Source organism: Onychostoma macrolepis, chromosome 15 (assembly GCF_012432095.1).
Source record: "Onychostoma macrolepis isolate SWU-2019 chromosome 15, ASM1243209v1, whole genome shotgun sequence".
Lineage (NCBI taxonomy): Eukaryota > Metazoa > Chordata > Actinopteri > Cypriniformes > Cyprinidae > Onychostoma > Onychostoma macrolepis.
In genome coordinates, this window is record NC_081169.1 from 8,517,466 (window position 1) to 8,530,080 (window position 12,615).

At 37.5% G+C, this 12,615-nt stretch overlaps 1 protein-coding gene across 1 annotated transcript; it reads left to right on the forward strand.

Annotated features, from left to right (window-relative positions):
• Positions 1-657: 657 nt before the first annotated feature.
• Positions 658-10,085, forward strand: calm3a (calmodulin 3a (phosphorylase kinase, delta)). The gene is made up of 6 exons (XM_058799330.1): positions 658-819; positions 4,008-4,038; positions 5,253-5,396; positions 6,071-6,177; positions 7,570-7,705; positions 8,491-10,085. The coding sequence occupies exons 1-6, from the start codon at positions 817-819 to the stop codon at positions 8,517-8,519; spliced, it is 450 nt and encodes a 149-aa protein (XP_058655313.1). The 5' UTR covers positions 658-816; the 3' UTR covers positions 8,520-10,085.
• Positions 10,086-12,615: the final 2,530 nt, after the last annotated feature.

The window sequence follows — 12,615 nt, forward strand, 5'->3', positions numbered from 1 at the left end:
GGAAAATAAAACGACCTCAGTATATTGCCGCCAAAGAGACCGTTCCAGTAGTATACAGCAATTTTAAAAAATACAGTAAGTCTCTGTATGTGGGGTCTGACGTCACAGAAAATTCCCATGATGCAAAGGGTATTACAGTTATTCACTGTAAAGGGAATTTGCAGTATTATACTGGGTGATATACAGTAAATAACTGTGGAAATTACAGAAATGTCTAACAGTGTACTGTACAATTATTTTGTTGCAGGTGGGTTTTTAATTCAAACAAAACAGTATTTTTTTGTATCAGATAGGCCTGTTCAGGGTCCAGTTGTCAGATTGCTTATAAAAAGGCATAAGTATAAACAAACCTTTTTCAAGAATAGTATTACATTACTATGATTTGTTTAAACATCACAAATGATTTGAAAATTAGTTCTGAAATGAAAGCATCACTAAAAGCATTGCTGAAAATGACCGGAATCGGATCACGGTCGAAACCCGAAATTCATTATATTCACTACAATTCACACTCTATTTATAATCCACCAAAGTAGAAGATAAACCACAGTATGATAATGTATCTGTGGGTGGCACAGCATTGCCAATTCATCCTTACACTAGCCTGTGAGTGTGCAATAATGAGATGAAGCTGGCGCGGAGGGATACAGCGTAAATGAGGCCAGAGCGCAGCGGCGGCGCATTACTACACCTCAATCTGTGGTTCACTCACTTACACACACACACGCACAGAGAGAGAGGAACAGATCCTGCGTTTATACGCCAACGTTTAAAACGTGATTTTACACACATTTATCAGACGGGCCTTGTTTAAGGATGGTAAGTACAGCCTGATGTTTATGTTGGTTTTTCTTCTTAGCTAACGGTTTAGCCACTTTAGCATCCTATCAGACAGTTTGACAGCGAATAATGATTGTGTCAATTATTTAAGCTTTCTTTTTACCGTTTGTGATGTCAAACGCATAAAGATTGCGTAAGGATTAACATAGTAAAAGTAAAAATGCGTCGCAACACATCAATGTTTTATTTAAACAAACTGCTAATTAGCCAGTTAGCGCTATCCAACAGACACACATCAACATGTGTTGTGTAAATTAAAGAAAAAACATGTACGATTCACTATGAATTAATCTAAAAGAGATTTTAGAAATGGATAAATGAATAAATTCGGCTAGTTACGTTGCAGTTTAACGCGCTCCGCTATTGCTCTCGCGCCAGCTGAAGTCTGTCAATCACATGCGCACCAGTTTCTGTATTAAATTTCTTGAATATTTTTTAATGCAAACTAGCCGTTTTTGGTCACAGTAGACCCTAGTGGTTGCAAATGCATGCTTTGCATTGCATTACAAATATGCATGATGTAAATTCACAGCGCTGACAGCTTTTGGGTGTCTCTCGGATGTCGGGTGCATATTACTATTGCAAGTTAAGTATGCATCGCATCATGCGTGTTGCCTTCACGCAGTGTTTCTGCTCATCTCGGTGTGTGAACAGTGACTGGCTGCTAATTTTACATTGGCTGAGCTCATTGCCTTTAACAGAAGGATAAGTGTGGGCGTGGTGGTGTAAAAATAACCATCAGCAAAGCATATGCGCTCAAGTTCCTCATTTCTGGAAGAATCTGTCGCTTAGCTTGCTTTACCTCCATGTATTTGCTTTGCATGCACGTTCACAAAGTTTGCAAACGTCCTGCGGATATGAGACTGTCTCTCTTTTGCATTTGCATGGGCCAAAGTTGCAACATGTAAGGTAGCTGTTGCGCACTGGTTGTTTAAAAAAAAAAAAAAATGCGATTCAGCATCACTCAGCCCCAAGATGATCATATAGATGTATAAGGCATACATATGAATGGAGTGGACAGTGAGGTTGCATATTGCAGCAGGCTGAACTGCAGTGACGGATCCCGGTTGTCCCCCTCCCCCCTTTCCCCCTGCATTGAACCAAATCAAAGCTGGTGCAACAACACGCTGACACTGGATCTGCAGTGCAGACGCCCGCTCTCGCTCATCAAATTGGAATGCATCTCGGAGAGGACTCTTGTTGCATGACAAACATTTGTCCGCTCATGCTCCACTTAATCCACAGTAATTGCTGCAGTCATTGAAATGCGGTAACGGTCTTGAGAAGCAGCGCGCAGAAGATGTTAGCCGGAAGCAACGGAGACGGCAGCCCACCTGCATCCAAACCAGGCATTTAACTATCCGTGTGCATCTGGTCCTGGAGCTCATGTGTGCACCTGATGTCTGATACAGGCCCGCCATTACGTTGCACTAGCCTGAAGTTTGAATAATATATTTCTTCTGTTTCTAGGAGAAGCATTGTTTGCATGGTACTCCGAGTCACTCAAGATTCTTTTTTTCAGTAAGATTAAGCGGTTTTCGCGAAAGAGATAACAAAAGTCAAAAATTTCAAAAATGTAATTTTTTAGAAGTCTGACACGTGGTTGTTTTCGAAATTGCCTCCATACACTCATTTGCTCTTTCCATTAGTTCACTAATATAATGAATGAAAACTAGTAAGCGCATTTGGACACTGAATGTACCAGAGGGGCTGCCACTCTTACATTGTGCTTTTTGTGCTTGCCGTTTAATAATAATTAGAAAACTTTACAGGCTGCCACCTCCAGTAGTAATAAAGATTTATCTTGAATTCTGTCATGAAAACTAGCATTGTATAAACCTCCATTAAACTATTTAATAATCAATTAAAAATTAATTTATAGCTGTTTGATTTTCCTCTATACCCAAATTGGACAAACGTTTTGGAAAATAGACGGATGGATGATTCAGCTGCAGTCGCCATCATCTGGCCAAGCGCGGGAATTCATACGACCTTCACAATGCATTATGGGTATATAGGGTGATTTTGGACACAAAATACGTTTTATGGCCTGCCTTAATCTTGCCTTGTTTTATAATAAGGCCAAATTATCTGATGTTTGAAGATTCACATTGACGCACAGTCACGAGGGTCTGCAGGGGCCTTCTCTATAATATCTTCTTTTTTTTCTTTTTTTTTTTTTTTGCAACTTTGTTGGTCGCACCACATGACTTTATTTTAGACAAAAGGTTTTTAAATGTTAATTTGCAATAGAAGCTGTCAAGCTGTATTGATTGTTTAAAAACTTTTCATTAAGAAATAATTATAAAAGGTCATTTTTCTTTGCAAGAATTCAATTTATTCAAAAAGGCTTTTTCTTGGTGATACAGCTGTCCAGATGTTGTAATCATACCATTTCCCCCAAAAAAATATCACAGAGATTTTTTTTTTAAATATAGAATTTAAATTATGCTCATCGTAGAAGAAGTGTATAAGTAATTGTATCATTTACATTTTTTTTTTTTTTTTTTACATAAATCTGGACCAAAAGAAATGATTGACCCATGTTGTAATTTAGGCAGCTTTTACAGTACAAAATTTGATTATGCACAGGCACACATCTTGTGTTTTGCTGTGCCCTCCTGTTATTGAGAGAACCATTTATATCAGTCGTTTTCTCATCTCACAAATGGCAAGCCAAATGTGTTAAAGCTAAAGTCATTGCCTCGTATGTGGATGAGTCAGATCCATGTCCGCTGTTTCCTTATGGATCATTTTACACCCTGTCCATTTTAAGCTCCAAGCTTTATGAATCACCCGCCTTTGAATACAAGGGAGCGTGTTCTGCTGCCTCCTCTCAGAAAAGACACAGCTGAATCACGCAGAGTGAATCACGTGTACAGATGAATCCTCTCCTCTTTAATAATTGAATAATGAACTCCGTGTCAGAGCGAAGCGCAATCATTTTAAGTGTGTCGCATTCATGACCCCCTAAGTGGCACTGTCTAATTATAACTGCCGTGGATATTTTTGAAGGAGTATTTTTATGCATGTCCTTCATTATACTCATTTAGTCAGAGGTGTGTGTGTGTGTGTGTGGGTGTGAGCACTGCAAAACTGGAGCTTTTCTGATAGTGATGTGGCACTGAGCTGATTGACTTCGTCTTTTCCTCTTTTTTCCAATACAGGCAGATCAGCTGACCGAGGAACAGATCGCTGGTGAGTGAACTCTGACAGTCAGCTTCAAAAAGACCACTAAAGCTGTCTTGCACATTATATCGTCAGTGCACAGAAATACACGCACCATATTGCAACCTCAAGAACATGTTAAAGCTCAAAGCAACCTCATTAAGTATGGGCCGACAGACTAATTCAATGCCCCTCATATTTCTTGAGATTCACTCTCACTGAAAAATTGTCTAGTACCATGGTTCTTGTCCAAAGGGCCAGGACCCACTATGGGATCTTATCGCACTTCCAAGGGGGCCGCAGTATGACTTAAAATGATTTTTAAAAAACAAAGCGGATTTTGAAAAGATATAAACTGACATTCTATTATTTATTTAGTTTTTCCCTTAGCAAGTGTAATTTGTATTTTAATTCTGGATATAGGAGAGAATTTTAAAAGTGTGATAATATCTTGGCCTAAATGGTGGGGGGGTATGTAATTTTCTGCTTTAATGCTGTAGCTTTTTGAATGAGGCGAAGTGCTAAACAAAACAGTGGTTGTGATTGGCACACTACCGTGCTATTTTCACACTTTATAGTGTACTTTTTTTTTTTTTTTTAGTATGCAAATTTTCTTTATACACTGAGTGCCCAGATGGCCCACTTCCCAAAATGTGCAAGAAGGTTAAGCCCAAAGTATACTTAGGTTTTTACACACATGTGAGGGTGCACACACTGCCCGATTTTTGTTTTTTAGTTTAAAAAAGCACAAAGATATTTTTATCTGCCATAACTTCTGGAGAAAAATAGCACAGACAGTGTACAAAAATGAAAATTGCACCACTAATTAAAGTGCACATGTCGACCGCTTGCGTCAAATGGAGAATAGTTTGAAAGGCTAGGCGTCCAACTGGATGCATACACTACCTGTAAAAAAAAAAAAAATGGAAGTATACTTCAAGCTTTAGGATTAGTACATGGATTTCTGTGTCCTACAGGACAATGCACTGTAATCTTGACTTATTTCCAGTTAATTAGTCATACAGGAAGTAATATCAACTGCACTTGTTAAAAAAAAATACTATGTGAAAATATGGCAGTGGAATCAAATGAGTAAAGAAAGAGATTTTTAATTTAATAAAAACCCGGGATGTAACTATTCAGTAACGAAAAGTAGTACCATACCCCCTGTTTTAAGAGTGCTTAGACTTCAAAAAAGTCAAAAAGTAGATGTACAATACTTAAATGTTGGTAATTCAAAACAGAGTTCAAGGAGGCGTTCTCACTCTTCGACAAAGATGGCGATGGCACCATTACCACCAAAGAGCTGGGCACAGTGATGCGCTCATTGGGTCAGAACCCCACTGAGGCCGAGCTCCAGGATATGATCAACGAGGTAGATGCTGATGGTAAGATCACAAACAATTATAACTTTCCACAGTCCTGCTGTCTTTTCTGTTTGTTACTACAAGTGCGTTGTTTTAGTCAGGTAAAGTTATGTGGCTTCTTAGGTCCAATCCTGCTCAAGGAGGTCCACTGTACTGCAGAGTTTAGTTCCAGTCATAATTAAAACACCTGGACCAGCTAATGAGGGTTTTCAGGATTACTGGAAACTTCCTGGAGCTAAACTCTGCAGGATGTTGGCCCTCCAGGAGCAGGATTGGACACCCCCCGTCCTAGATCAAGCTGGTGTTAAGTGTCTTTCTCAGGAGGGCAGATTAACATTGGCAACGACTGCCCTGTGAGTCCAAAGCGATAAGATGGTTGGTCTCATCCTCAGTCAGCATGCCCATAGAGAGCCATTCTTGGACCACCCGATACATATTACACATCAAAATGGAAAGAGCTGTCAAGAAGTGCATTCTGATTTGCTGGAAGCTACAGGCATCCATTGAGAACCAGGGGTGTGCAGTTTTATATCAGGCCAGCAGGTAACAAGGTTTTGTTTAGAAGCTGGCAGGCTTCTCTGGAAGATCTTGACACAAGCTTGCAAAAGTTGAAGCTTTGAAAAATACTGAAGTCTACTGCCTCATGCTTTTCATTTAGTCTTGTGGTAAATGGCAACAACATGGTCTGTCCACAGGCAACGGAACTATAGACTTCCCAGAGTTCCTAACCATGATGGCACGGAAAATGAAGGACACGGACAGTGAAGAGGAAATCCGAGAAGCTTTCAGAGTCTTTGACAAGGTGAGGAAATGTCACCGTTAACCGCAGCTGCCATGAACTTGAAACCTGATGAAGCACTGAACTGATTCATGAAACTTAATCTTGAAGAATCTTAATGAAGGTTCAGGGTAGCTGCTTTTGAACACAAGAACACTTCTGACCCACTTCTCAGGGTCAGGTGAACCAAAACCAGCTGAAATATACAAGGTCTCCTTGAAAATGATCAGTCAACTAGTCATCCAGACAGCCCGCTGACTGAAACCGTGTAGCTGCTTTGAAGTGTTTACGTAAGAACTGCGCAGGTGTGTTTTCTAGACAGTGGGTGAGATTATTCACCATGTGGGCACAGGCTGCAGCAGGCCGTTGATATAAGAGTGCTTGAAACCGCTTGAGTTGATTTTGGGTTTTCTTGATTGATTCTCCACTTGCTTTGAACTTGGGATGAATATTTTGTTGTCAGATATTTGAACAAAACAAATAATCAAATAAAATAAATGAAAAGCAATCAATATAACATATAAACGAAATCACATTTTTGTTTCATGTGTCCTTATTCAGAAAAAGAAGAGATGAAAGTTGACTTCTTAAGGTTCCGATATGCTTCAAGCAAAATTGACTGAAAGGTTACAAACAGGTGAAAAAATAGGCAAAACAAAGGTGTTTGAGTATGTTTCAATAGTTCAAAATGGCTCGCCAGTGCGAAAATTGTCAAAAACCTTTTTGTTTTTTTGCAAAACATCTTTGAACTGCCATTGGTCCATGACCATTGCTTATTAGGTGGGTGTGGTCTAAAGCTCCACCTTCTTTGACATGAAATTCTTTTAAGGTTCATTTGATCACTCAGTCTGTTAAGACCAGACACCAGTGAAAACGTGAATACTAAACACGTTGGGAGTTGCACAGCTGTTTAAAACATTTGTACCTCGAGCAAAGAATAATAATAATAAAGAACTTTGCCGAGAGTATTTCAGGGCACAAGTTACAAGTTTCCAGAAGCGCAACTGTTTCACCATAAAAGTGGATCCTCATCCAGAGAGAAGAGCTAATATACCCATTAAAATCAAAATATTGCCGCACATTTGTATGTGTCTGAAAACACACACGGCCGCCATCACATCTCAACATCGCGTATTCACAGTGACGGCCAGTGTATTCAGATGTGACAGATTTAGGAGGGTTTCTGTGGGAAATTGATGCTCGTGGCAGGCAAAGGGAAATCAGTCTGAGTAATTTCATTAGTGTGTGACTGGTTGGTGCAGAGCCAGTAATCTTGCACATCCCTGGTTTGAACAGCCCTTTGTAGGTGTGGTGGAACTGCACAGCATTTCAGCAGTTTCCAGTAGATACTGTACTGTGAACATTTGCAGATGTTCAAAAATCATGAAGCTATTGTGCATAATATTCTCTCTTCAGGATGGAAATGGCTACATCAGTGCAGCCGAGCTCCGTCATGTCATGACCAACCTGGGCGAGAAGTTGACAGACGAGGAAGTGGATGAGATGATCCGAGAGGCAGATATTGATGGAGACGGTCAGGTCAACTATGAAGGTGAGCTGCTGTAGCACATTTTGTCATGTTAGTGACCAAAATGACATTAAGCAAACAATTTATTTGGATTGTTTTCAATAGTGAGGTTAGAGGTTGTTCATTTGCACTGTTTAAATAAATTTTTAATTAGAGAAAGTGTTTTCATTCTTTACACCTGCATTGAATGTTCAACACATCCGTTCTAGAATGTGATGGTGTAATGAAATGCAGTGACAGTACATGGGTGATATATCTAAAAATAGAAGGGACTTGTACCTGATAATTAGTGGTGTTTTCTAGGCAAGCATCAGACATGCATCCGTTTTACTATTGCCATTTTGCTAATCCTTTATATTTTTACACTAAAAATACACTCATTAAAAAATGGAAGTGTTTAAAAAGAAATTAATACTTGAATTCAGCAAGGATGCATTGAAAGTGACTGAAGTAATTTATAATGTTACAGAAGATTTCAGTTTCAAATATATGTTGTTCTTTAGAACTTTCTTTTTATCAAAGAATCCTGAAACAATTGTATCACTATTTCAAAAAAATATATATATATATTAAACCGTATTACTGATTTCACCATTGATAACTTTAATACATAAATATATAAAAATAGAAAATATTTTTAGATGATCATTTATAAGTATATATTTTTGATAAATTCAGCTTTTTGAGTATTTCATAATAGGCCTTAAGATTATTTGAGAATAGAAATCTATTGTATTTTATTTTTTTAACATTGGTCATTGTCAGGAATCATCATTCGATTACTATTATCTGTTTTTCTGTCTTCACAGAGTTTGTCCAGATGATGACTGCAAAGTGAAGGATTGTCATATATCCTATATCTTTCTCTCTTACATTGCTTGTCCTACTAAGATCACTCTGTCTTTAAAAAGAAAAAAAAATCTAAAGTTTACTTCAGAGAGTATTAGAATTTCAAATTCTGTGATCTCTTACCAAAAACAAAATCGAATCAAATTTCAAAATCAATTTGTGAAAATGTCCCAGCAGAAGTGAATGGACCAAGCATAACTGCATGAGCCCTTTTGGAGCAAACGTCTCCAGACCTGACAAAAATTTTGAGGACAGGACGTCACTTTAGTCGCATACGAGTTGAAGTCCATGCCTAATATGGCAGTGTTTAAATGCAGAGAACATCTCCTTTCATGAGTGTTCTTCATCACTGAAAAATAGAGTAAATTAAAATAAAAAAAATACGTATTATAATAATAATGCTAAAACAGTGTGGTAAATAGTCCAGGGTCACAGTGCTGCCTTCAATACAAACTGAGCAAAAACAACTGCGTGTGACCCCTGTGGTGAAGTCATGCTTTTGCGTGTTGCCTTCTCCTGTTTAAGACTCCAAACAGAACAAAAACTGGATGTTTATGAAGACGTACATATTGTAAAAACCCGACGTCATGCTCATACTCTGTATAACTGCGGTTTAATGGCGGCGTACGACTTGAAGAGTGTCTTTATGGGCTATAAGGCATGTACTTGGAGCCAGTGGTTTCTGTCAGCTGGCTTAAACCTTTGTTAATGTGGGTTTTGTCTCTGATGACTTCAAACTTTGTGGGAGCGTGGAGATGCAAAGTATGTATAGCAGAATTGAAATGACAGAGGAACGCAAATAGCATAACTGTAAAATATATAGTTACATAAGTAATCATAATGCTATCAGTGTTATGCTTTATAAATGTACCGTTCTCCAATATTAACGTCTGGTAAAACTTTGCATTGCCTATTGTTATTCTAGTTAGGTCTGTGACTTTTGTTTGATCCATGGTCTTGAAATGTGCCATAATACTCGTAAGCCTCAACTTTCTCTTTCAAGAGATCTTGTAGTCAATTAAGAAGTATGTTATCAGTCTATGAATATACACACAAATATCTATATATATATATATATTTGCACTTTGGTGTAGATTATACATTCAACCACAGAAGAGGAACCTGCTGCTGCTTTACGGCTCATTTGTCTCTTGCTCTCGTGGGTTTGTCAGAACCTCTTGTTGTCAAGTGCTCCAAATTTCATTTGCGCTCTGCTTGCAAGACGACCGATAAAGGTGAAACTGTCTATTGTTGGTTATTTTGAGCGGCAAAAAGACAGTGTATCGAATTATGTTGCTAGTAAGACTATGAAGGGCTTGTTATTGGTCTAATAATTGGGTTATTTATTTATTTTCTAGCTGAAATGTATTACTCCTCTGGAAGAGCTTTACATAGCATATCTTACTCTGTTCTGGACTGTTTGGACAGTGTTGCGTTGGCAGGGTTTGAAATTGAGCGACCGGACTGGGAATGCTCAACATGTGAAATCGGTATGGATAATATGTGAAATATGTATCAGTGTTTTCCAATAAAAATAAATGTATATGTTTATGCATACACTTCTGTATTTGCCGTTCATGTTGTCATATGCAACTGTGACTTGTTAGGTTCTGTCATCAGCTCCAAGCTGATCTGCTCACTCTCCCGAGAGGTCTCCAGCTGACTCTGAACTATTTGGGAACTCAGGATTGTGCTGGATGGAGCTGTAATCTGGGGTTAAATAGGGACATACCTTCTTTTCCCTTTTGCATAAGACGTCCAATACAGAGTGATTTGCCTTTTTAATTACGTGCTGTCATGAGTTCGCTCAGGACACTCAGTGTAAGAAGAATTTAAAAGGACCTCATTTGCACTTTTGCTATTTTAAGATGCTAATTCATTGTAAATGCATATTAGAAGTTTAACAATTTACAAAGCAAGACGTCACAAGACCTACATAGTAGGTGAATCATTTATAAAGCCTGGGGCCTTGAACAATATTGGGGTAAAACAATAAAAAAAAAATGTTTTTGGAAGAACCAGGTCTCTCCTGTGGTCATAGAAAACCTGAATATAAATGTGGTAGCGTAATATTAAACCTGATTTCTAGACATGAGTACTAGTTAATACAAGCTCTAAAATATATTGTTCACTTTTAAAAATTAAGGTTCTTTATTGGTGCCTATGGTTTCAAGAAGAACCTTTAACATCCAAGGAACCTTGCACAAAAGGTTCTTAAAACGTTCTTCACTAAGGAAAAATAGCTCTTTTAAAAACCTGGTTCCAAAAATGGTTTACATTGCAGTTCAAAAACAAACTTTGGATTCTTTATTTTTAACAGTGTTGTAGATTTTGAGTAAAAAACCTTATTCTTAGTCCTGCTTATCTAGTAAATTTTAAACTGGAAGACACGTAACTTTATTGGTTAAAAAGAGGGAACCTTGAAGAACATTCAACTTCTGAAATTAAATTTAATTGTTTTAATCATAATTATTTTAGTTTTAATTTACTCAAGCAATGCATGGAATAGTGTTGTCGACAATGGAATTTAAAAGGTAGAACCACCTCACTAGATGTGATTGGGAGTGAAATACAAGCTGGACAGTTGATGGCGCCATTTAATTACGTATTCAGTATTTTGCATGTCAACACATTTACCAGAGAATTGTAAAATAAATGTGTTTAACTATTCTAAAAGACTGAAAAAAAAAATTCTGAATATTTTAATAAATAAAGCTTAAGAAGGTTTAAAAATCATTTAAAAGAAACTTCTCAGATTTATATTTTTCCCGCCTTGTGTGCTGACGGCAGAAGTGTTGGGAGGCTAGTTAGCGTTGTTTGCTAAGGTAAGCATTACTATTATTGATTTTACTTGTTTGTTCAAATCTTTACCCTAAGTGTTATACTTTGGCAGTGTAAGTTAAGGCCTTTTTTTTTTTTTTTTTTTTACTTGTCAGCAATAAGATATTTTACAGCATCTTAGATTGTGTTACCTAAAGTATAACAGAGATTTGTATATGTCCAGATCTACACAGCACTGTGTATAACTGCTGTCTTTAGTATACACGTTTTAAACAATTTATCCTGATATAAAATATACAACTGTGAAACTACATATGTCTTTAAGATAATTCAGTACTGTGTGTTTACCACTGAACTTTAGCAACATCAGCAAATTGCAGTTAATGAGAGATGCTAGGCTAATTCAATATCATACCAAAGCGTAATGGAAAAATAGCAGGGATTGTTGTGTGATGTTAATCTAAAGCACTCCCACTGTGACCTGTGGAAAATGTTTGTGTGGTCTACACAGTGTTGAAGCAGACATGTGTTTATTGATCCATTGTCAAATGGAGGAGAAAATAGTCTGGTTTCTTTCTTCCTCCCTGTACAGTTCTCCTCCATCCTCCACTGCTATCCCACTGTGTCTATTGATTGTAAATGACGAAAGGCTTTTGTGGCCATATGTGCTCATATTAACATGAGTGCTTGTATGTGCATTGTCCAACCTCAACCCAAATTTCAAATTTATATTGCAACATTTGTAAGTCTACTACCGTTCTGTGATATTGTTCTAGCAGTGATTTTTGCTAATTACTGACGCATAAGGCAGGTCACTGAGGGTATGCATAATGTATATCACATATCATGTGATTATTTTCTGAGGTAAAGCATAGAAACTAAGATAACCATGGTAAAATAGTTTATCTTTCAGTGACGTAAGGCTGGAATACACTACATGACTTTTTAAATCTAGCACATAACAAAAATTTTCAAAAATGTTTGACATCCTGCAACTGGATGGATTCATAGGCTGAAGCTAAAACATTCTCTTTGCCCATCATAGACAATGCAGTTTCTTCATATCACTTCACAAAATTATTTTTGCATTGTTGCAAAGTTTTAAGTTAACATCAAAGGTGTTAAAAAAAAAAAAAAAAGGGTGTGAAAATAGACTAAAATATCATTTCTGTGTAAAGCGCAGCAGCTATATGGAAGATGATATGGGTGACTGTCAGTCTGAAAATAGCATAAAAAACCAGGGGTAATAATAATGTAGACCATATGTGTCAGTGCACGGCCGCCTTTAAACTTTTGTCTTTGAA